General features: G+C 44.8%; 1 protein-coding gene across 2 annotated transcripts in view; it reads right to left on the bottom strand.

The window, feature by feature from the left end:
* Window positions 1–17,748: 17,748 nt before the first annotated feature.
* LOC103186751 (calcipressin-1) overlaps window positions 17,749–25,667 on the bottom strand; it is a 36,828-nt gene continuing 28,909 nt past the window's right edge. For both annotated transcript variants that reach the window (XM_042334443.1, XM_007905961.2), the window contains exons 2-4: window positions 20,049–20,222; window positions 18,870–19,041; window positions 17,749–18,073 (exon numbers count right to left, since the gene is read on the bottom strand). In XM_042334443.1, the coding sequence (XP_042190377.1) occupies window positions 17,892–18,073; window positions 18,870–19,041; window positions 20,049–20,222 (528 nt within the window). In that variant the 3' untranslated portion in view covers window positions 17,749–17,891. The remainder of the gene's footprint in view (window positions 18,074–18,869; window positions 19,042–20,048; window positions 20,223–25,667) is intronic.

The following is a 25,667-nucleotide window of genomic DNA, read 5'->3' as shown; positions in this document are numbered from 1 at the left end:
CTTTGAGAAGTCTCAAAGTGTTTCGCAGGGATATATTGTAAAGTGGATTGGCTGTATTTTGTGTGAGATCACAAGTTAGCTGACAGCAATTAAATCTTGGTTTCGGTAACATATAAACACAGTTCTGATGGGGGGGGGGCGGAAGAAAGAGACCACTCAAAGCACTTTGAATTCCCCAATTAGAGAGGTTTATAAACAGATTAAAATTCTAAAAGTATTGAGGACAGCCCTCCAACTCCACATACACCACATAGGACATTTTTTAACATCTGAAGTGCTGAAGAAAATCCTCGCTAGCCCCTAGGGATTCCCCAGCAATAATTTCACAATTCCCCATCAGTAAATTGCCCTTCCATAATAATAATATAACAATAACAATAAGGGCCACCGTTTAGGCAGCTTTTACTGAATTTTAAGCAAATTTTACAGAAAATTACTTGATAATTAAAGCCACTGTGTGATCATGACTGATTCATATTACTTTAATCATCCTAAATACATAAAGTGTTATTGCTTCATCTGTAGAAATCAATGTTGAACCCTTCTGGAGGTGGAATAAAAATGCCCCCCCTTTGATTTCAGTGAAAATCCTGCACACACACAGATACACATATACAAAATTTCTCTCTCTGTCTGTCTCTCTCTCTCTCTCTCTCTCTCTGTCTCTCAGGCTTTGTCCACCACTTTTACAGACTTCTCACCCTTGACCACCACGTCGCCCCTCTTATCCGGCATGGCCAAAACACAGCGATTCTCCAACACCAAACTGGGAGTCTCTCTGGCAAACTTGAGGAAGTTGGGCTTCTTTTTCGGGTTCTCATCGTAGTATTTGTAGTGAGGTTCATTGATGTGTTTCTGCCCGTTGAAGTTACTGACCAGGAGAAAGAATATGACCAAACCAAGCAAACCCAGCACTAGTAGGATATAGTAGATACCTTCTCTCTCATCTCTCACTGTGCCCACTGTGCCCTCTGTGCTGCTGTTCACAGTTGGAGGAGATTGCTTGGCGAAATAGTCTTTCACAAAGTTCTCTAGCATGGAGCTCAACTGGGTCTCATTGATCAACATGATGGATGATGATGGATGGATGGATGATGATGGATGATAATGGGTCGCCTCAGATTTTTGCAAGGGAAATCCTGAAAAATCGCTGGGAAAACAAATAATAATAATAATCCTTGCATTTGATATAGCGCCTTATCACGTCTTCGAGACGTCACAAATACACAAATAATAATAATGAAAATAACTTGTCAGTAGATAAATAAATTAATTACTTAACTATACAACTGTCATTTTGTTGTTGTTAATTAATAAAACACATCGCCATCCGTTTTAAGTTCTATTCATTATCATTTTTGCGACTTTCTTTTCTTATTATTTTTTAACCCTACCTTTGCCCCAACCCAAAAAAAATTAAACCACAGCATTTAAAAGTCTTAATAAACTAGATAGCAACACAGTATGATTTGAACAACCTTTCAGCGTTTTCAGCAGTGTAAAATATCTCCAATCTTAATTTTAAATGACAATAGAAATATTTTATGCATGTTTTAACTCTGCATTGAATATGTGTGCACGGATTATATGTACACACATATAAAACATTATTTAAAAAATCATAATATTATTGCAATACCGATAATTTGGATCAGATAAACTCTCCTCCACCTCCTTTCAAGTTATTGATCCACTTGACTTGCTTTGTTAACTCACTTGGTGGATGGAATCATTAAGTTAAATGTGTAGAGAGAGGTAGTGTCCAACAGTGTGTCTGTATGTCTAACTGTGTGTCTGTGTCTCACTGTCTATGTGTGTGAGTCTGTGTCTGTTTCTAACTGTGTGTCTGTGTCTCACTGTGTCTGTGTCTAAATGTGTGTGTCTAACTGTGTGTCTGACTGTGTTTGTGTTTAACACAAAAAGAACTGGAAGCATAGCAAATCACTGGTAGAAAAAAAAGAAACAACATACCTGGAGGAGTCCTGCAGAGAACAAGTGGCATCTCATGGGTTTCAGCTTACCTTAAGCCAAATTCAATTCAGCTTGGACAAGATGTGCCAAAACCGCATTGTATTTTAATGTCAGTAAAACTTGGCTCAAACAGAACCCAGCCGGGTAAACGGGTTACTCTGGTTCCAGATGACTCGAAAGATGGTTTGTTGCGTAGGAATGTTGACCTGATCTGCAAGTGATAGGGAGAGCTATTCACAAAGCCTAATATGCTATTCTTACAAATCATGTGGGAATGGGGGGGTGATTAATCACTTGCATTTAACATTTGAGACAGCTCAAAGACGCGATAAGGCGTTATATTAAATGCAAGGATTATTATTATTATTATTTAAAACTTATAAAAGGCTTTGTTCCTCTTTAGGATCCCTTTAAGATATTATTGAAAAAGAATTGGGAGTTTTCGTTCATTAAATGTCCATCACCTACACTTGATTCAGAAGCACTTTGAGATGTTTCCCCATTATGATAATCATAGTGATCCTTGCATTTAAATGTAGCGTCTTAACACATTGTGAACTGGCTTCAAGGTGACATGCCTGGCCACAGAATGTCAGAATCGAGCCAGCCCTCTGTGGCGGTCTCTAGTCTGGTTCCTGAGCCAGGTTGGGTCCTCAGTATTCCAGGGCACTCGCTGCTAATGACGGCACAGCACAGCCCGGCCTGGCTCGTCAACAGGACCTGGAAGGGCCGACCAGTCACTGGGGGCAGGAAATCCTCCCGCTCAGCTCCCGTTAATCCTGCAGCCTGAACCCTAACGGGGAGGGTGGTGCTAGCTGGACAAGCAGCGGAAAATCTTGCCAGACAGTGATATCAATGGCAAACTATGCGTTTTTAACTGGTTAGACTCCAGCAGTTACCCCAACGGAACGCTGGAGTCCCCCCAAGCCTTGGCTCTTGCCAACCTGCGCCTAATACTTTCCGGAATTAAGTAAGCAGAGTGCGTCCCTCCAGGAAGAGAGAGAGTTAGAGAGCGCATTCCATTCCGATAATCTACCTCTGGAATTTCCGTGTGTAGGTGGGATGTGTGGAATTCTCAACTTGGTTTGGAAACCCAACGGTAATGGGTTTCCACACGTGTCAGACACCCAGTTGACCCAAACAAAATAATAATAAGATATGATCAGCTCTGTTCCAGCTCAGTGCATGGAAAACAAACAATGGAAAATAAGGTCCAATGCAGCGCTGTGTTGTTTAGCCGCCATCCTTCAGATCAGAAATTAAATTGTGTTCCCGGCTGCCTGTTCGGGTGGGCATTAAAGATCCCACGGTACTACTTCAAAAGAGTAGGGAGTTTCTCCCGATGCCCTAGACAGCATAATTGGTCATATATGATATTGGTGTTTATGGGACATTTTTCTGAGCAAATTGGCTTCCGTCTATAAAAATAGACAGTCATTTTACAATGACAAAAACCACTTGCAATTATATAGCGCCTTCCAAGCAGGGTAGCATCTCAGAGCACTTAACAGTGGCGGAGCCTGACTCCGAGCTGGTGGAGGGGGCCGTAAGCACGGTCGAAGAGGAAGGTTTTTCAGGTGGGACTTGAAAAAAGGGAGAGAGGGGGTAAGGCGGAGGGATTGAGGGAGAGTGTTCCAGAGTTTCGGGGCGTAGTGGCTGAAAACGTGACCTCCGATGGTCGGGCGGAGCATGCAAGGGGTGGTCGAGCGAGCAGGAGCCGGTGCCAGCCCAGTGGAGGTACTGGGTGGTGGATTGGGGAGTGAGGAGGTCGGAGAGGTCGGGAGGTGCCAGAGCGTGAAGGGATCTTGAAGTCGATCTGTTCGTTGATGGGGCGACAGTGGACCAGAACTGGTGAGATGTGGGTACGGAGTTTGTTCCGGGTCAGTATGTGGGCAACAGAGTCTGAATGATCTGTGAATAGTGGAGCTGGGGAGAACGGCGAGGATTGTGTTGGAGTAATCCAAGCGGGAGGTGACAAATACGCGCACGAGGGTTTCAGCTGCATTTGAGGTGAGGTATGGTCGGAGGCGGTCGATGTGGCGGAGGTGGAGGAAGGCGGTCCTAGTCAGAGACCGGATGTGGGGGAGGAAGGACAGCTGAGGACCGAACTGGTTGCGCACTGGTTTGGTGAGTGTGAGGGAGAGCCCAGGGAGGTTAAGGAATTTAGATCCAGGAGTGAAGGCATTGATGGAAGCCATGGCTTCCGTCTTACCCACATTCAGCTGCAGGAAATTCACACTCATCCAGACCCTGATGTCTGCCAGACAAGCTGATAGAACATTGACAGACTTGGAGTTGGTGCTGGAGGAGACAAAGTAGATTTGTGTGTCATCTGCTTATATGTGGACTTTTACCCCGTGTCTGTGGATGACATTACCCAAAGCGCATAGATAAGGAAAAGAAGATGGTCAAGGATGGAGCCGTGGGGGTACCTTGGAGGTCACCGGGTTGGGATGGGAGGAGAACCCATTTGCCGAGATGAAATGAAGGCGGTTGGTTAAGTAGGACTCGAAACATGCGAGCACTAAGGGAGGAGAGGTGATGGTGTGGTCGACTGTGTCGAACACGGCAGAGAGATCCAGGAGGACGAGGAGGCAGGAGCCCTGTTCACAGATAGAGGACGTGGATTTGTGACAGGCGCTGTCTCTGTGCTGTGGGCAGTCAGCTCGAAAACCAGATTGCAGGGGCTTGAGGAGGAGTAAAGGGAGAGGTGTGGCCAAAGTTGACCAGCAGCAATGGGTTCCAGGACTTTGGCAAGGAAGGGAGGTTGGAGATGGGATGGTAGTGTGAGAGATTAGAGGGATCGAGGGTAGATTTTTGAGGAGGGGGGTGATGACAACGGTTTTCAGAGGGAGTGGATCAGAGCCTGAGAAGAGAGAGGCTGGTTGACTGTGACGGCCGGCTGGAGAGAGAGAAGGGGGAGTTGAGTGACGAGCAGTTGGGTAGGGAGGGGGTTGAGGTATCAAGTGGTGAATTTCATCTGGGTGGTTGTGGTTGAGAGGGAGGAGGGAGAAATGGGGGCAAAGGAGTGTAAGGAGGGGGAGTGGCAGGAGCCGTGGTGGCGGGAGAAGGCAGAGTGGATGGTCTGGGTGGGATGGAAGGGGACATGGTGGGAGGGGGTGGGGGGGGGAGGACAATGCAGCTAAGCGGATGTTTTCAATCTTTGAGGCGAAGATGTCTAGGACCTCTTTGCACTTGGCGTTTGATGTGAGGACGGTGGAAGACAGGATCTTTGGCTTGTTTTTGGCCTCCAGGATGATTTTGGAGTGAAAGTCAGTTTTGGCCTGTGATAGGGAGAGGCGGTGGGTCTGGAGGTGCTCGAGCCACAGTGAATAGTGAGGCCGGATTTCTGGCACCTGCGCTCGAGCATCTGAGTTTGTGCTTTGAGTGAGTGGAGGTGACTGTTCTACCAGGGGAGCGGGTGGGTTTGGAAAGAGCCCTGGATTTAGGGGAGCCAAGGAATTGAAGCTTGTGGAGTGATGGTCATTCATCAGCTTGGTTGCTGAGGGTGGAGGGCCAGAGGAGGAGAAGGCATTTGTGAGGGACTCAGAGGGAAGCTTTTTCCAGGGGCAGAGAAAATTTGCGGAGGGCTTGGAAGAGGAGAGGGGGACGCAGGAGGATAGGGAGATGGGGAAGTGGTCCGAGATGGTCTTGCCTGTGATAGATAGGTCGGAAATGTCAAGGCTGTGAGTGATGACGAGGTCAAGGAAATGGCCACGGTTGTGGATCGGCGAGTTGATGTGGCGGGTGAGGTTTAGGGAGGAGAGGAGGGCAGGGAAATCTGAGGAGGTGGTGCAAGGGGAGTTTAGGTGGAGGTTGAAATCACCCATTGTGAGCAGGTATTCAGTGCAGAGAGACAGCGATAAGAGGAAAGACCATTAAAACCAAAGCTCCATATCATTTAGTCTACAGTAAATCTACCTTATTTCCTGTTAAACACTTCGAGTCAGCCTCCCGACATGAAAGACACCAAATCAGATGCAGGAATGGTTATTATTTTTTGCATAACAGGAGCCGAATCCACACCCAAAAGTTAGAAACTTCTGGTTTAGAAAAATGGCAGATGTATCTTACAGCTCTTAGTGATAGTTTGATGAGAGCTCTTTCTTTGCTTTGATTCATTACATGAGCTGAAAAGCTTGTGTTTATGACATGAAGCATTGGTTTTAATGGTGTCAATTTGGACCTCACCATCCAACAAGCGAATATAATAAGTTTTCCTCATCCCAGACATCAATGGAGCACACCTGGCGTTGGAGGAAATGGACCTTAAGTAATGTACGGAAAATCACAAAAGAGGTTTGAATGAACAAGCCTCCTTGACCCATTTTTCACCCACAAAATATACAGTCAATTCATTAAGGACTATTATGATTATTATTATGTGGAGTCCGGCAACCCTGGGTTCGATTCCCAGCCAGGGCGAACCCTTAGGCAAGTTTCCTAACTCCACACACACACCTGATCCATCAAGAAAAAAATCAAGAAAGAAAAAAAAGACAATAATAAAATTGGTCACTTCATTCCATGGCTGTAAGTGGGACGCTGCTGTGCGCAATGGGCTGCCGCGTTTCACCCACAAATACAGTCAATTCACTTTACAGTGTATCCTGTGAAGCGCTTTGAGACGTCTCGAAGACGTGAAGTAGCGCTATATCAAATGCAAGGATTATGATTATTATTATTATTTGATCTCATCCTTCCAGAAAACCAACTCTAATATCTTCCCATGACTGCATCAAGCTGTGTCTTCATTGTGAGCCACGGGTCCAAATCCCTGACCGTCCAGTGCCTTGGGACGTCCTCACGATGTAATTTGTTGGTGTTGTTGTTGTCCTCTTTCTGGTTCAACCTCCTGTAATTCAAAATAGGCTGTTTTTTTGTTAATCTCGGGTTGGTTGGTTTGTGAAGGTAGGAATCTGGTTGATTTCAGACCCACAGCGTCAAACTGAGCACAAACTGAATCCGAAACCCCGCCAAGGAGCCGTGCATTTCGAAAGTTGATGGGGAATTAATTTGGATTTAAACTGATCCCATAATAGAATGATAACTTGAGGGTGCTGACAGCTCAGATCATCAGATAGCACGGTGAACGCCCACGCTTTCGAATGGTTCCATCTCCATTTCCGTGACCGTTCTTGGGAACTTTCCCCTGCGCAGTCCCTGTGTGTATCTTGTGGATTAATGAAGGCGACAGTTAGATCCCACGCTTTGCCCTCCAGTGCATTTGTGGTAAGACAATGTACACCCTGTTGGTAAATACGGCCCCAGGCGCTTTTTATGACCCAGTGGAAATGCAAGAGCTGCATTCATCCACATTTCTCCCCTTTTGTCTCACGACACGACAGAGAAAATCTCCATTGGATCAGGATCAATAACACAACCCACCAACAACAGACCATTTATACAGACCCTTTCACGTCAGGAGGACGTCCCAAGCCGCTGGACAGTCAGGGATCTGTGCCCGAGCTGGGGGTTGGGATCAGGAGGGAGAGGAGGGTAGGGGTAGGAAGGTGACTGAAGGCTCGGTCAAAGAGGTGGGCCTCGAAGGAGGCAAGGCCGGGCGCCAAGGCGGAGGGACTGTAGGATGGAGTTACAAAGGGTGGGGGCAGAGAGGCTGTAGGCCCGATCGTCGATGGTGGAGCGGGCGAGGCGGGGGATGTGAAGCAGGCTGAGAGGAGGGAGCGGACTGGCTGATATGTGGGTCGACAGGGCAAAATTGAAGAGCATTTCATTGAACCTCACAGTTTTTGATCAGCAAAGTGTTTGCTTTGGCTTTGGGCTGATCTACTTAATTACACGCTGTATTGTTGAAATATTTCATGTTACTGGTATTACCTTATGTAACACCTTGTTAAGCTAACAAATTATTTACTTCGTTTCCATGGTATGGGCACATATCTGGAGGCAACAATCCCTTTAAAAAGAACAATAATAATTTGGTCGCTTCAATCCATGACTGTTTGTGGAAGACGTTGCTGTGCACAATTGGCTGCAGGTTTCGCCCTCTAAATATACACTAAATTCACTTTACAGTATATTCTGTAAAGCGCTTTGAGTCTCCTCGATGATGCGGGTAGGCTCTATATCAAAATGCACGGATTATTATTATTATTAATTATTATTATATTGCTGGATTCTATAACCTTGAGAAAGTTGCCAGTGGTAGTCAGGCTGGTAATCAGGCTACCTTCTTTGCTTTGTTGATCTTATCTATATGCTTTCCTTGGTAACGTCATCTGCAGGTAAAGGGGTCAGTTTCCACTGGGCAGGGCGAAACCTTGGGCAAGTTTACTTACCCCACACACACGCCTCTGTTTACCTAGCAGGAACTAGAACCTGGTTGTTAGTCAATTGGCGGATCACTTTTGCGGGTGTAATGATTCCTTCAAAAACAAAAATAGTTTGTTCACTCAAGCCACGGCTGTTTGTGGGACGTTGCTGTGCGCAATTGGCTGCCGCGTTTCGCCCACAAAATACACAGTCAACTCACTTTACAGAATATTCTGTGAAACGCTTTGAGACGTCTCGAAGATGTGATAAGGCGCCGTATCAAATGCAGTGATTATTATTATTATCTTATTCAGCTGATGTTCAGTCGCCCGCCTTCGAGCTCCAACTCCATCAGTCTGCCCGGATGCTTGCTTAGTCTTAATATTTGGCAGCTCCCTCCGTCTCCGACCTGCTTACTCCCCAACCCACTACCCGCTACCTCCGCTCAACTGGCTCCAGCCTCCTGCATGTCCCTCGTGCCCTCTGTTTCACTATCGGTGGCCACACTTTCAGCTGCTACTCCTTGAAACACTGGAACCCCCTCTCTCTATCCCTCCGCCTCCTCCCTTCCTTCCCCATCTTTAGATCGTGCTTGAAGACCTTCCTCTTCGACCGTGTCTACGGTCACCTCCCCCCTCTCCCCTAGCTCTGGGTCATGCTCTGCCGCTGTCAAGTGCTCTGGGAAGCTACCCTGTGTGAGTGAGGGGGCGCTGTGTAAATTCAAGTTGTTGTTGTTATATGCAATCTTTTGCCACTCTTTTCTTGCCTATGTTTTCCACTCCTTAATAATAATAATCCTTGCATTTGATATAGCGCTTTATCACGTCTTTGAGATGTCTCAAAACACTTCACACGATACACTGTAAAGTGAATTGACTGTATATTTTGTGGGCGAAACGCGGCAGCCAATTGCACACAGCAGCGTCCCACAAACATGCCGTGGGTCGAAGTGACCAAATTATTTTTGGGGGGTTTATTTTTCTGAAGGGATTATTACATCCGGAAAGGTGATCTGCCAATCAACTAACAACCGGGTTCCTAGTTACTGCTGGGTAAACATAGGCGTGATGGAGTAAGGAAACTTGCTTGCGGTTTTGCCCTGCCCGGGTCATCTCACCTCCGAGGCGAGTGCTCTACCCACTGAGCTACAGGACTCCATTGATTCCAATCTGTTGTTCATTCAACCGTTGGGAGTCTTTTCATCCTTTGATGAAACATCAAGTGCAAACGGGCAGTGTACGATGGGCAGGGTGCAGGAAGTGGCTTTGGTGCTGACCTGACGGCCCGGAAGTTGTCCGTTGGTTCGGAGTGTGGCAAGGGAACTAGTGACCTGCCGACATGTGGCCAGTCGTGTTTCAGCTTTCACATCACAACGTCAGTGAGCACACGAGTAGCTGTTTGTAAACTTTACGGGCTCCCATTTACCGCCTTACAATCGGGTTCCACTGTATTCTGGAAGGATAAGATCAACAACAACAACTTGGATTTACACAGCGCCCCCTCACACAGGGTAGCGTCCCAGAGTGCTTGACAGGGACCGAACCGGGGGTGGGGGGGGGGGTGGGGGGGGGAGAGTGGGGGAGGTGATGTGGACACGGTCGAAGAGGAAGGTCTTCAGGCACCAGCTGGGGAAGGAACAAGTAAGGTGGAGAGATAGAGGGAGAGTGTTCCAGAATTTCGGGGCATATAAGCTGAAAGTGCAGTCATCGATGGTGGAGTGGAGGGCATGAGGGATAAGCAGGAGGCTGGAGCCAGTCAAGCGGAGGCAGCAGGTTGTGGGTTGGGTGGTAAGCGTGTTGGAGAGGGAGGGAGGTGCCAGGGCATGAAGGGATTTGAAGACGAGTGTGAGGATCTTGAAATGGACCATCATCTTAAATTCTCTTGTTGAACTTGTTGAACGTATGATTTTTTTCCCAAGAGTTTAGAAAGTAAGGAATCGATCGTTGTTCCAATGAAACAGTCCCTAGATTCTGTACAATAAATTGATCGGTCATCTGCAAAAAAAAGTTATTAAATGACATTCATTAAAAATAATAATAAATAATAATCCTTGCATTTGATACAGTGTCTTATCACGTCTTTGAGTGCTTCACAGGATATACTGTAAAGTGAATTGACTGTATATTTTGTGGGCCAAACATGGCAGTCAATGGTGCACAGCAGTGCCCCACAACAGTCGTGGATTGAAGTGACCAATTTATTCTCTTTATTCTTTTTTAACGGAATTATTATTCCATTTTGCCCTGCCGGGAATCGAACTCTCTTACGAAGCGAGTGCTCTAACCACTGAGCTACTGAACTCCACAGAAAATATGATTAATACATAATTTGCACCCCGTCTCAGTGCGAATGTGTCCTCTGTGTGGTCACGTGTCGAACGCTACATTGACTTGAACTCAGCCACCTTCCTGTCATCAGATTCATATCAACCTCACTGCTATCAGCTCCAAGATCAGTTCGACAGGCTACCCGACACAGTGATTTCAGCATTCGCTCATTACTTATCTGACACTGCTGATTCCATCATAAAACAAACATGTCAAGGTTATCATGGACTAAAGCAGCACTTTTGCTGTTTCGGAATACTTGCAAGCACTCGCCTTGCAAGCCAGAGTCTCGCATTGCAAGGGATCGATTTGCAGGGAAAACCTGGGCAAGTTTCCTTACTCCACACTCCTGATAATAATCCCTCAACAAAAACACAATAGTAAATTGGTCACTTCAATCATTGACTGTTTGTGGGACTCTGCTGTGCGCAATTGGCTGCCGCGTTTCACCCAAAAATATACAGTCAATTCACTTTACAGTATATTCTGTGAAGCGCTTTGAGACGTCAAGAAGATGTGAAAGGCGCTGTGTCAAATGCAGGGATTATTATTACTACACACACTGCCATTCTCCCACAAAATACAGTCAATTCACTCTACAGTATATTCTGTGAAGCACTTTGAGAGGTTTCGAAAATGTTATAAGGCGCTATATCAAATGCAAGGATTGCTATTATTCCTGCATTCATTAATTATAGTCGCAGTTGATATACCAATTCATCACTTCAAAGTATCTCAAAGTGCTCCACAGAGTTTTTCTACAAAGTGTAGAGACTGTGGTATTTAGTAGGTAAACGCAGCAACCAATTTGCACACAGCAAAGTAGTCAAAAATAGCCATGTTGTGAATGACCAAGACATCTTTATCTGGGGGATTATTAGGCAGGACCCCGGGAGGAAGTCCCTTCTATTATCGAATTGTGCCAAGGGATCATTTACATCCTGAACAGGCAGACGGGATCTGGTTTTAATGTTTATCCAAAGATCACTGTATCCGTATGTTAGTTATATTTGTTTATTAGGGACCACAGTTTTTTTTTCCTTTGAGCATTGCAAAGGAGCAATAATGATGACTTCGTCTTCCACCTAATGGCTTTCCTGTAGCTCAATGGTTAGAGCGCTCGCCTTGCAATTGAGAGGACCTGGGTTCGATTCCTGGGCAGGACGAAACATTAGGCAAGTTTCCTTACTCCACATGCCTCTGTTTACCGAGCAGTAAGTCGGAATCTGGTTGTTAGTCGATTGGCTTTTCCAGGGGTAATAATCCCTTTAAAATTTTATTTTTTTAAATAATTTGATCACTCAACCCACAACCGTTTGTGGGATAATTCTGTGGGCTATTGGCTACCGCGTTTTGCCCGTAAAAATATATAATTAATTACAGTATATTCTGTGAAGCGCTTTGAGATGCCTCGAAGATGTGTTAAGGCGCTACATCAAAGGCAAGGATTATTATTATTATAAATATTATTAATTGTTTTTTCGGCGAGCCAGTCTGCCACTGGATGGAACATAAAAATGGGTCGTTCAGCCCATTCCTCCCTCAGAAAACGCAATGACATGAAAAAATTTCAAAGACAGAAGCAAGAGTTGTTCGTATGATGTATAGTTGTTATTTCATGAAATAGGCTGCCACCCAGTGCTGTGAATGCAGACTTGATTGAAGGTGTTTTTTTCAAGTGAACTGGCCAGCCAGGTTCCTGGATAAACAGGGACAACAACAACAAATTACATTGTACAGCTCCTTCCGTGTATGGAGGACGTCCCAAAGCGCTGGACTAAAAGAACTAGGCTTTAACATGGGAGGGAAAATCTTAGGGGTTTGTCTGATTTAAACAATGAAGGAAGTGAAGAGTCTCTGTGTAGACTTTTAGTTTGTTAATAATAGTGTAGAAATAATATAAGAACATAAGAATTAGGAGCGGTAGTAGGCCATTCGGCCCCTTGAGCCTGTGCCCCACCATTCGATAAGATCAGGGCTGATCTTCAGACCTAACTCTGATTACCTGCCCTATCCCCATATCCCCTAATCCCTGTTTTCTAAAAATCTATCAGTCTCAGCCTTGAAGATCTTCAAGGACTGAGCATCTACAGCCTTCTGGGGTAGTGAATTCCATAAATTCACTATCCTCTGAGTGAAGAAATGTTTCCTCAACTCCGTTCTAAAAGGCTGACCCTTAATTTTAAGACTGTGACCCCTGGTTATAGAATCTCATACCAGGGGAAACAGTCCTTCTGTGTCTACTTTATCAGCCCTTTAAGAATCTTATATGTTTCAATAAGGTCTCCCCTATATATAATATATAACAATATAATCTATTATATAATATATAATAGTAAATAAATGATGTTCATTGAAAATAATAATAAATAATCCTTGCATTTGATATAGTGCCTTAATGTGTCTTAGAGACGTCTCAAAGCGCTTCACAGAATATACTGTAAAGTGAATTGACTGGATATTTTGTGGGCAAAACCCGGCAGCCAATTGCGCACAGCAGCGTCCCACAAACAGTCGTGGATTAAAGTGACCAATTTATTATTACTAATTTTTTGAACTAATTATTAGCCCCGGAAAAGCGATCCGCCAATCAACTAACAACCAGATTCCTACTTACAGCTAGAAATGGATCAGGAGCAGAGCAAAGATCACTCTAACTTACAATACAATTGATATTTCTGTAGTTCTGTAGCTCAGTGGTTAGAGCACTCACCTCGCAATCGAGAGGACCCGGGTTCGATTCCCGTTCGACAACGATATGAATGGCAAGCTATGCAGTTTCAGCTGGTCAAACTCCAACTCACCCTGTAGGGTCCCCAAGCCTTGGCTCCTGCCAATCTGCACCTAACACCACCCGGATTTAAATAAGCAGGGTGCGTCATTCCGGTTAGAGAGTGCAATTATTCTGTTCCAGAAACAGGAAAATTTCAATGTGCAAGTGGTGCACATAACAATAATAATCCTTGCATTTGATATAGAGCCTTATCACGTCATTGAGGCTTCACAGAATATATTATGAAGCGGATTGACTATGCATTTTGTGGGTGGAACACAGTAGCCAATTGCTCACAGCAGTGTCCCACAAAAAGTCTTGGACTGAGTGCTAAATTTTTTTTTGAGGGGATATTCCCCAATCGACGAAAAAACCGGGTTCCTACCTACAGCTAACAGAGGTGTGTGGAGTAAAGAAACTTGCCTAAGGTTTTGCCCTGCTCGAGAATTGAACCCAGGGAATCTCGCTGGTGAAGCGAGCGCACTAACCACGTATGTGGAACACTGTCTGGTTTGCGTGCCCTTAAGCACGGCGGTTGGTTTTGGCATGATTATTTAATGTGTAATTCAGCCCAATATTGTAGTGTAGCTTTGACTGACCTATTTAACCTGCTGGGCCATCATTAAGATGCCCTTATTTATATCTATTCACAACAGTTCACCAAGTATTGGATGTTGAACGAAGGACCAACCAAAATATAATTAATCATGTTGAAAGGAACACCTTGATGAGATGACTTTGGTGCATTCAGTAAGTGAAGTTTCCATTACGTTTTGTTTTGCACAATGCCTTTCATTCATGTTTCTAATCATCCTGGAATTTTTTTAAATCGCGGGGGGGAGGGGGGTAGTGGGGGGGAATAAAAGACAGCAGACACATTTTCCATAAGATCCTTAAACTTAAGCAGAATCGGATTTAGCGACGAGAAAAAAAAGGCACAAAGATCCAGGTGTCACCTTGAACAGGTTGTTTTAAAATCATAAGGAGGTAAGAATTTGCTCGGGGGAAAGAAGACCAAGGTCCATCTAGTTTGCCCTCCACCATCCTGGCACTCGCTTAACACATCATATCCCGAACTATAAACCGAGATATTATTTCCTAACAGAACTCTATGTAGTGTAGTGTAACTATTTGTGAGACACTACTGCGCTCAAATGGCTGGTGTGTTTCACCCACAAAATATACAGTCAATTCACTTTACAGTATTATCTTGTGAAGCGTTTTGAGACGTCTCTATGTAATTTGTTAATTTGTTTGTTCGTGAAAGAATCGACACGTTCTGCTTCCACCATGTGCCCGGGGGACTGTTCCGTACGTTTACTACAGTCCTGTAGCTCAGTGGTTAGAGCACTCGCGTCGCAAGCGAGAAACCTGGGTTCGATTCCCGGGCAGGGTGAAACCTTGGGCAAGTTTCCTTTACTCCACACACACCTGTTTACCTAGTAGTAAGTAGGAACCCGGTTGTTAGTCGATTGGCGGATCGCTTTTCCGGAGGGTAATAATTCCTTCATAAATATAGATTGGTCACTTCATTCCATGACTGTTTGGGGGACGCTGCTGTGCGCAATTGGCTGCCACGCTTCGCCCACAAGAATATACTGGAGAGTGAAATGACTGTATATTTTTAAACAGTCAATTCAACTCTCCAGTATATTCTGTGAAGCACTTTGAGACAACTTGAAGATGTGATAAGGCGCTATAACAAATGCAAGGATTATTATTATTCCAAAATGAATCGAAAAGGCAGATCAGAGCAAAGGCTTGTGCTTTCAACGATGCATGTCAGTTACTCCTCTCCCTCAGAAGGAAAATCAGACTATCAGATAAAAACCATCCACAGTGACTAACAGTTAAATAATAGTAATCCTTCCTTGTATTTGATATAGCTCATTATCACGTCTTCTGTAAAGTGAGTTGACTGTATATTTTGATGGGGAAACGCGGCAGCCAATTGCACACAGCAGCGTCCCACAAACAGTCGTGATCAAATTATTATTTATTTTTGAAGTGATTATAACCCCTGGAAAAGCGATCCTCCAATGAAATAACAACCGGGTTCCTGCTTACTGCTGGGTAAACAGGTGTGCGTGTGGGGTAAGGAAACCTGCCCAACATTTTGCCCTGTCCGGGTATCAAACCGGGGTCCTCTTGCTTACAGGCGAGCGGTCTAACCAGTATGCGACAGGCCTCCACAAATCTAACCGAATACGGTACAGGAAGCCCAGCAAAGTTTGTCAAGTATGGAAAGGGCAGTGGCACGGAAGATCTTAAAAAAAACAAATAGAATCTTTAAAGCAAATGCATTTATTTATTTTGTAAACGTTCCCACATCTGCCCATTTCGGGTTCCGTTCTGTACAATGAATGATATGTACAGCAGACAAGTCGGTCAATAATAATTTAACATTTTACTGCGAGCACATTTCAGTCTAGGAACACAGCTTGAAGAAACTACCAGATTGTACACACACACACACATAAGGAGTAAAGCACTCTGATCAGACTCATCAAGTTGGTAGCATTCAAGGCAGCAACAATTGCATCGCGGATATGCAGCTCAAGCGACCAATATTTTGCATGCTTGAACTAAACACTAAAATGCAACGATACTGATGGATTTTGATATAGTGTCAATCCAAATTGTCTCCGCTGTTTGAATCGATTGTTCTGCCCCCCCCCCCCCACACACGCAAAATAAATCAGCTTGCCTGTCTGAGAGCATGGTTCAAATTCATTTTTTTGTCCCCTTCCCCTCTGATGTGTGCGAAAACTCGAGACGTCAAATCTTCCATGGCCTTCTAATTCCCAACGTTCACTTACATGGTGAAGTACGAGGTTGGTTGGTTTTGGGATATGTGTATTATATATATATAGAGAGAGAGAGGATATGTGTCTGAGGTTGTGTGTGTGTGTTTGTGTGGGGGGGGAAGGAAGAAAAATGTAACTAGGTTCAGAGTTAAATAAAAATAATTGTATTTGCATCCCGTTTCTGTAAGAGTTTCTCTTTTTCCATTCTGAGCTGGAATGACCATTCCATTAATAATAATATTAATAATAATCCTTGCATTTGATACAGCGCCTTATCCAGTCTTCGAGTCGTCTCCAAGCGCTTCCCAGTGCTGTGAAGCGAAGTGAATTGAATTGTATTTTGTGGGCCAAGTCATCAGCCAGCGATGCAGCATAGCACCCTTTATACCACAAGTTAAATCAGTCAGTGAAAGCGGGGGAGGGAGGTGGGGGGGGGGGTGGGGGGAGTGGGGTAATACAAGCCACCTCACACAATTGGCTTGGATATCCAATGGGCCATCCAGACCAGATGTTCAAGGTGATTTCTTTTAAATACAGCTGAAAGCCTTGGTCATGTTTGAGTCACCGTGAGGGCTCACATGGCTTCTCATGGGTTCAATCACCACAATCTAAGGAACCCTGGTCTGCATTTAGCCTCAACAACCACCACCCACCCCACTCTGAGGTCACAGGTTGCAAAAAAGATGGTGAGGGTGGCAATTCTTATCGAAGGTACAGTACGTAAATTACACTCACTGTGCGATGGAGTTTCAGAATATTTAAAAACCAAGAAATGCTTTAACAGTAACACAGCTGCATCCATCGACTCAAAAGAGGTGAAAATACGCACACACACGCGCACACAAACACGCACGCGCAAAAAAAAGTGTCTGGTTCGATCGACGTGCACGGAATTCAAAAGAATTAAGAACAAAAAACTCGGGGAAAGAAAAACCTTCAGAGATACAGAGTTCGATTTCTCCACCCACCGGTAGATCTGCAAAAAAAAAACCCAGTTCCCTACACATTTTTGGCATCTCCGAATAGAACTGTGTTGGAGAGCAGAGCAGGGCCATGTGATGAAGCACCGGGCGATTAACCTTAAGTTCCTCCAAACCGAGGTGAGAATAAAACTAAAAAGACGAACCCTCTTATTGATCATCAAATGCGAGAGAGGGAAAAATAAAACGAGGAACAACGAGCTTTTATCCTGAAGAACGACACCGGAACGGGCGAGACAAATGAAAATGACTTTTCAAGTGGTTTTCAACTGCCCGTCAAGCCAAGTCAAGCCAAGCCAAGTTCGCTGACAGTTTCCTTCACGGTCCAGCCCTGTGGTGGCTCGATCAGCCTGGCCTGCCTGCGGGCCCTCACCGCTCGCCAGCAGACTTAGAATAAACCTTGCATGTGATACAGCGCCTTTGCCACGTCGTCGAGACGTCTCAAAGCGCTCGGCAGAATGTACTGCAAAGCGAATTGATCGTTTGAGGTTAAAACAGAGAGGGAAGGAAGCAAAAAAACAAACAAACAAAAATGTATACAGGGCAGGTTTCTACCCGCCCACCCCCCCACCCCCACCCCCCACCCTGCACCATGTGTACTCTTCCTGTCTAAATCAGTACAGATTACAGTAACTATTGGGACTTCAGCCCTGGCTCGCTATTTATACTGACGTGCACAGTTCAGTGGTACCCTCCTCGCTATACCAGCCGAGGTTTCTCGTTTCTGCAGAAAACTTGCCAGCGCGGTCACCCCCGACTTTCACTTTGAGTAGCCAGCGGTGAAATCCGGACGTCTGGTCTGAACGATCTTGGGTTTGGGTCTGTTTCTCTCCTCCTCCTGCTCCAACTCCTGCTCCTGCTCCAGCTCTGGATCGCTCTCACACACGTGCACCACCACGCTAGGCGTCGTCTCCGTACCAGCGTGAAGCTCGTATTTCTCTCCTGTCCAGACATTTCGTTTTATTTTTAAATAAAACTTTTTTTTAGTATTATATTTATAGCAAAAAAACCAAAATAATTTCTTCTCGGTACAGGAATTCACCTTCGCCTTAGGCTCCGCCACCACAATGAGTGTTTACTCATGTGCGTGTGTGTGTATTGCATATGCGTACTGCATATCTGAGTGTATTGTACGTGTGTGTGTGCGAGTGTATTGCATACACACGTGTTTATTGCATGCATATGTGTGTGTGTCTGCATGCATATATCAATCCATGATTTTGTGGGGACGCTGCTGTGCGCAATTGGCTGCCGCATTTCACCCACAAAATATACAGTCACTTCACTTTACAGTATATTCTGTGAAGCGCTTTGAGATGTCTCAAAGATGAGGTGCTATATCAAATGCAAGGATTATTATTATTATTATTATTAGAATCCCAGTGCACTGTCCATGATTTTTTCCCACCTCCCAGTTTCTTGCCCAATAAACCCCCAGATAAAATTGATCATTTATCTTGTGGCTGTTTATGGGACATTGCTGTGGGCAATTTGGCTGCTGCATTCGCCTACAAGAATACATAATTCCTGTGCTGTACAGTGAATAATAACAATAATCCTTGCATTTGATATAATGTCTCATCACGTCTTTGAGACGTCTCATAGCGCTTCACAGAATATACTGTAAAGGGAACTGACTGTATATTTTATGGTTGAAATGCGCAGCCAATTATTATTACCATTATTATAATTAAACCCATATTGCGCTTCTGATGATTGTGCTGTGAATGTGCATTACCTGGACCCAGTTTAGAGATGGCATAGAGTAGGTCATAGTTTATAACAGGTGTGGCATCTTCGGCTTGTTTCCAGCCCACAGGAGGAGATGCTGGAGGAGAGATAAGGAACTGTTTTTCTGGGTGAGGGGGCAACAGGTGTGGCCCACCTTTGCTGAACGATTTGTTCTGGACCTGAAATACAGAGTCAATATTATAATATTAATAATAATAATATTCCTTGCAGTTGATATAGTGCCGAATCACGCCTTCGAAACGTCTCAAAGCGCTTAATAGAATACACTGTAAAGTGAACTGACTGTATATTTTGTGAGCGAAAGGCTGCAGCCAATTGCGCACAGCAGCGTCCCACAACAGTTGTGGACTGAAGTGACCAATTTATTATTATTATTTTTTGAAACGATTGTTACCCCCAGAAAGCCAATCGACTAACAGTCGGGTTCCTAGTTACTGCTGGGTAAACAAGGTGTATGGAGTAAGGAAACTTTAAGGTTTCGCCGCTGCCCAGGAATTGAACCTGGGTCCTCTCGCTTGCGAAGAGGGCTCTAACCGCTGAGCTACAGGGGTTACAAAGTCTGATAAGAAGTTGCAATACATGAACCGAGCTGATGGTTGGGATCAGGAGGAGGTGGAGGGCAGGGAGGGTAGGGGTAGGAGGATGACCGAAGGCACGGTCGAAGAGTAGGGTCTTGAAGGAGGCAAGGGAGGGGATGAGGCGGAGGGACTGTGGGTTGGAGTTCCAGAGGGTGGGGGAAGAGAGCCTGAAGGCCCGCACGCCAGTGGTGGGGCGGACAAGGCGGGGGACGTGAAGCAGGCCGGAGCCCGTTGAGTGGAGGGGCGCGGACAGGTTGGTAAGGGGTTAGGAGGTCACGGAGGAAGAGAGGAGCAAAGGCTGTGGAGGTTCTCCAGAACCCTTAGTGGTTTGCTCCACAAGCCCTTCCCATTCCTCTGGAAACGCTCTCTCTCCAGAGGGTTGCACCCTGATCACTTAATCCCCAAAGTATTGAATGCAGGTTGGCAAGAGGCAAAACTTGGTGGGTGGGTGAGTGATAATAATCATAATAATCCTTGCATTTGATGCAGCGCCTCATCACGCCTTTGAATCGTCTCAAACTGCTTCACAGAATAGACAGTAAAGTGAATTGACTGTGTATTGTGTGGGGCGAAACAATTTACTTTACCTGTGCAAAGTAGAGCTTCATTTTCTTTCCATTGAACTCAGTCCCGTGAAGGTTGATTCTGGCTTCAGTCGCCGCGATGGGGTTGTTGAAGTTGATTCTCACTCGCTTAAAACTCTTAAAAAACTGAAAGGTTGCGTCTGGGTCGTAAGCTCGGAAGATCGACTCGAAATCGGCCTGTAGGGAGGGGGAGAGTTACAGTCAGGATTGAATTCGAAAACATAACCCCTGGATAATTTCAGCCCGAGAAACTCCTTGTTAAAAGTCCTCAACCAGCTTATTAATAATAATATTAATCCTGGTACTCGATCCAGCGCCTTATCGCGTCGTCGAGACGTCTCAAAGCCCTTCGCAGAATATGTTGTAAATTGTTTGTGTGCGCAATGTGGCATCCAATAGTGTTACCACTGCGCCAGGCTGACGGGCAAGTTCATTTTCAAGTCATGGGGGCAGGAGGATTAAAACGGGGGCAGAGAGATTTTATGCATGGGCGCTTGTGTCCCAAAATTCTACCTGGTCTTAGCCTGCCCAACCATTTGATCCCAAGGATTTGAAAAATTGCATGGAAATGTGGAACATTCGTAAAGTTCAGTCAATCCTACGTTCAACATGCAGAACTGTTAAGCAAACTCCACTTTATTTTTTCTGTCTAGCTTTGGAAATCTTGAGGTTTTTGTACAATTCCTTTTTAAACGTTAACCTTACTCCACTTTGGTAACCTTTGTTTACCTTGTAGTATGTGGGAACCCAGTTGTTGCATCGATTGGTGGACCGCTTTCTTGGAGATAATGATCCTTTCCCTAAAATCCCTTCCCACTACTAATAACTTGTTCACTTAATCCACGACTGCTGCGCACAGCAGTGTCCCACAAACAGTCGTGGATTGAGTGACCAAATTATTATTAATATTTTCTTTGAAGTAATTATTACCCCCCGGAAAAGCGATCTGCCAATCGACTAACAACCGGGTTTCTACGTACTGCTGGGTAAACAGAGGCGTGTGGCGTAAGGAAACTTGCCGTGGGGGTTGATGTGGGGAGGGCAGGGAGAGGGAGAGAGAGGAGGTGGGGAATGGAAAGAGCAAGGGAGAGAGAGTCCAGAAAAGAAACCCTGAAAAAACTCACCGTAGGCTGGTAGAAATTTCATTGGTTGAAATTTCCAACCTTGGCTTAAGAGAGTATTAAAAAAAAATTAAATTCTAAACTGGTTTTACTACTTACTTAATACTGAGTTATTGGTTTAATGCCACAAAAATTAAAAGCAGACTTATGCACTAATGAGATTTTGTTGAATAAAAATTCCCATGTGGCCTTTGGTATACCAGCGACCTACTCAGTTTCTCTCTCTCCCTTCACTCTACCCCTCTCCTCGGTCCAGTTTTTTTCAAAATAATATCTCCCCTCCTTTATTATTATCCAAATTATTTATCTATTTAATTAAAAAAACATTTTTTTGAAGGGATTATTATCCCTGGGAAAGCGATCCACCAATCGACTAACAACCGGGTTCCTACTCGCTGCTAGTTAAACAGAGGCGTGTGTGCGGAATTAGGATTCTTGCCTAAGGTTTCGCCCCTACCCGGGAATCGAACCTGGGTCCTCTCACTTGCAAGGTCAGTGCTCTAACCACTGAGCTAAATGGCTCCTTCTGTTATTTTTCACGCTGGTTTGTGGGTAGATTTGACATTTGGAGTTGACCAACAGAAAAATGTTTGCACTCGGATCTTCTTAGTTTCATTGCTGAATTACACATAGATATAATCCTGGTTAGACTCCAGCAGTTACCCCAACACAACTCTGGGCTCCCCCCCAAGCACTTGGCTCTTACCTATCTGCGCCTAACACTTTCCGGAATTAGGAAAGCAAAATGTGTCCTCCAGGGAGAGAGAGAGAGAGAGAGAGAGAGAGAGAGAGAAAGAGCGCACAAACCATTCCAACAATTTATCTCTGGGATTTCCACATGTAGGTGGGATACCTGGAATTCTCAGCTTGGTTGGAGACTCTTAAGCAACGGTGATGGGAGCGCATGTCAGGCTGACCTGACCTCCCCCTCTCCTCCCCACACCCCAAAAAAAGCAAGCCTTTTTAAGTGGAAAATGTCATATTGAAATAGATCGTTTTTGAGTTGAATTTGAAGCCGTTTCACAACCTCAGCACTTCAAAATTTACGTAACTTGTGTCCTTCGCAGTGTGACATAATGCTCTGCTATGAGTGAGCAGCAATTGTTTCTAGTAGGTTTAGGTGTCTCGGTAATTTCCATTTGACCATGGCTTATGATGTGTTTTTTCCTACCCTGAAGGCTTTTGATTTGTTTTCCTTCCACTCGGGTAAAGTTCTACAGGTCTTGGCTGCTCTCCAATTCCCTCGCCCTGTTGCCCTTTATTGTTCAGCCTCGGGTTATTTGGCGTCCTGTAGCTCAGAGGTTAGATCACTCGCCTCGCAAGCGAAAGGACCCAGGTTTGATTCCCGGGCAGGACGAAACCTGCCTCTGTTTACCCAGCAGTAAGTAGAAACGATTGTTGGTCGATTGGTGGATAGCTTTTCCGGGGGTAATAATCCGTTCAAAAAAAAATAATAATTTAGTCACTGAATCGGTGACTGTTTGTGGGACGCTGCTGTGTACAATTGGCTGCCGGGTTTTGCCCACAAAATATACAGTTAATTCACTTTACACTTCACTTTCTGTGAAGCGCTTTGAGACGTCTCTAAGCGATAAGTTTGCAGGGCTATGGGGAGAAAGCGGATAGTGGGGTTGAGTTGGATAGCTCTTTTCAAAGAGCCGGCACAGACACAATGGGCCGAATGGCCTCCTTCTGTGCTGTATAATTCTATGATTCTATGATAGGTCAAATCCAAGGATTATTCATATCATTATAAATGAACTTTAAGACAGAAGGTAATTAACAGGGTGGAATGTTGTTACTAGGAAAGGTGGGAATACAGCTACAATGCTGGACATATTTAAGAAAGAACTTGGTGGTATAAGGAGAGGTAGGGTGGGTATTCTGGAAGGTGAGATCAATGGGCTCTTCATCATAATAATAATAATCCTTGCATTTGATATATAGCGCCTTATCACGTCTTTGAGACGCCTCAAAGCGCTTCACAGGATATAGTGTAAAGTGAATTGACTATACATTTTGTGGGTGAAAATCATCTGGCCTTCTTGTGACATTGTAATCGTTTTAAGTCTTAATCTTAAAATGCGCTACACACAATCAGAATCAAATCAAATAATTAAATACCGGCATTGCTACCCAGCCATTCTTCAGGTAAGATGTTAAACCATCTATCTGACAGTATGGGTGGATGTTAAAGGTCTCATGCCACGACTTTAAAAGAGAAGGGCAATTTCTACCGTTATTCCTGGCCAACAATCCCTCAGGTAAAAAGTCACTCAATCCATGGCTGTGTTTGTGGGTCATTGCTTCGTGCAAATTAGCTGCCGTATTTGCTGTTAAATACACAGTAACGACATTTAACAGTCAAAACCTTGCGATGCACTTTGAGCTGTTTCTTGTTAAGGCACTTGTATCGATTGCAAGAATTAGTATTATTTATTTGCGTTCGTGAAATTCGATGGATGGCTTGAAGAGGAGGAATATTTTTAAATGGTAAACGAGAGCAAGTATTTCAAGATCCTCTCACTCGTTCGTCTACAAATCCCTTCACGCTCTGGCACCTCCCTACCTCTCCAACCTGCTTTCTCCCCAGTCCACCAGCCACTCCACTCCATTCTGTTCAGGTGGCTCTGGCATCTGGATTATCTCTTGAGCCCTTCGCTCCACCATTGGTGGCCGTGCCTTCAACCGCTACACCTTGAAGCTCTCTCCATCAATCCCTCTGCCTCTTCTACTCCATTCCAGTCACTTCCTCTCTCCCACCTGGCTTGGCACCATATTTAAGTGCCCTGAGACACTACCCCGTGTGAAGGGCGATATATAAATGCAAGTTATAATAATAATACTTCCATTTGATACAGCCCCTTATCATGTCTTCGAGACGTCTCAAAGGGCTTCACAGGATAGACTGTAAAGTGAATTGACTGTATATTTTGTGGGCCAATCGTGGCAGCCAATTGCTCACAGCAGCGTCCCACAAACGGTCGTGGGTTGAAGTGACCAATTTATTATTGTTTTTTTTCTTGAGGGGTTATTATCAGGCGTGTGGGGTAAGCAAATTTGCCCAAGGTTTTGCCCTGCTGGGAATTGAACCCAGGGTCTCTCACTTGCGAGGCGAGTGCTCTAAACACTGAGCTACAGGGCTCTTGTACAGAAGTTGTTGTTGTTTTAAGATCGACCCTTTGGAACTTCATTCCACAGTTCATTCACTTCGCTCTCTCCCTTACCTCCTTCAAGGCACGTCTCAAGACCCTCCCCTTTGGCCAACCTCCTACGCACCCTGTCATCCACCCTTCCTGCCTTCCATCCCCCTGATCCCAGCCCCGTTTGGGTCCAAATCCCTCACTGTCCAGTACCTTGGGACGTCCTCCTGACATAAAAGGCGCTACACAAATGTAATTTTGTGGTTGTTACTGAGTAGGAGAGAGTGGGATTAGATGAAATGGTTAATGTGGAGGAATAACAAGACCGAGACAGTTGATGAACTGCTCTGTAACATTCCACCTTTGTATGACAGCAGCTTCACAAATACTGGCAAATTTCCATGGTGACTCACAGGATATCAAAACATAATCCACTCACACGCTTTACATTCTTCACTGGGGCAAAGTTCCTCAGTTTCCAACTTGACACTCATCAGTTGCCATCTTAATTAAAGTGGTTGCAAAACTTTCCTGTCTGCGTTACCTCCGAAAACCAGAATAGAAGTGATCTTTGCTTTTTGCATCTAAAAAATGTCAGTAACTAGGGGTCAACATGACTACATGGAACTGGGATTATTCCTTCCCCTTTTATTCGGTGGATGGAGTCCTGTAGCTTAGTGGTTAGAGCGCTTGCCTTGCAAGCGAGAGGACCTGGGTTCGATTCCTGGGCAGGTCGAAACGTTGGCCAAGTTTCCTTACTCCGCACATACGCCTCTGTTTACCCAGCAGTAAGTAGGAACCCGGTTGTTAGTCGATTGGTGGATCGCTTTCTGGGGCTAATAATCCCTTCAAAAAATAATAATTTGATCACTCAATCCACGACTGTTTGTGGGACACCGCTACCCGCAATTGGCTGCCGCGTTTCGCCCACAAAACATATAATCAATCCACTTTACAGTGTATTCTGTGAAATGCTTTGACGTGTCTCTCGGAAGCCATAAGGCGCTATATCAAATGCAAGGTTATTATTATTCAGTTTACCACCACCCTCAGACAGCCCCAATTAAGTATGTTTTTTTAAAAAAACATATATACATATTACAGCATACACAACCTGGTTTCCCCGAGGCTCAGTAGGAGAGAAAAAAAGAAAATTGACTACCAATTAGATGCAGTTTATCATTACAAGTTGCTGCAAGTTGAGCATTTCCTTAAATAAACTCACCCCATTCTCAATCCTCTCTCTCTCTCCCCCCTACACTCCCTTACTCGCCTCTTTATTTCCCTTAATTTGGCAACGAATCAATCATAAACTGAGCAAAAAAAAAATCCTCGCAAGAGAGTTTTAATCCTGTATC

This window comes from Callorhinchus milii, unplaced genomic scaffold, assembly GCF_018977255.1.
Source record: "Callorhinchus milii isolate IMCB2004 unplaced genomic scaffold, IMCB_Cmil_1.0 Scaffold4, whole genome shotgun sequence".
In the NCBI taxonomy this organism is placed as follows: domain Eukaryota; kingdom Metazoa; phylum Chordata; class Chondrichthyes; order Chimaeriformes; family Callorhinchidae; genus Callorhinchus; species Callorhinchus milii.
This window is presented reverse-complemented; position numbering and strand designations above follow the sequence as displayed.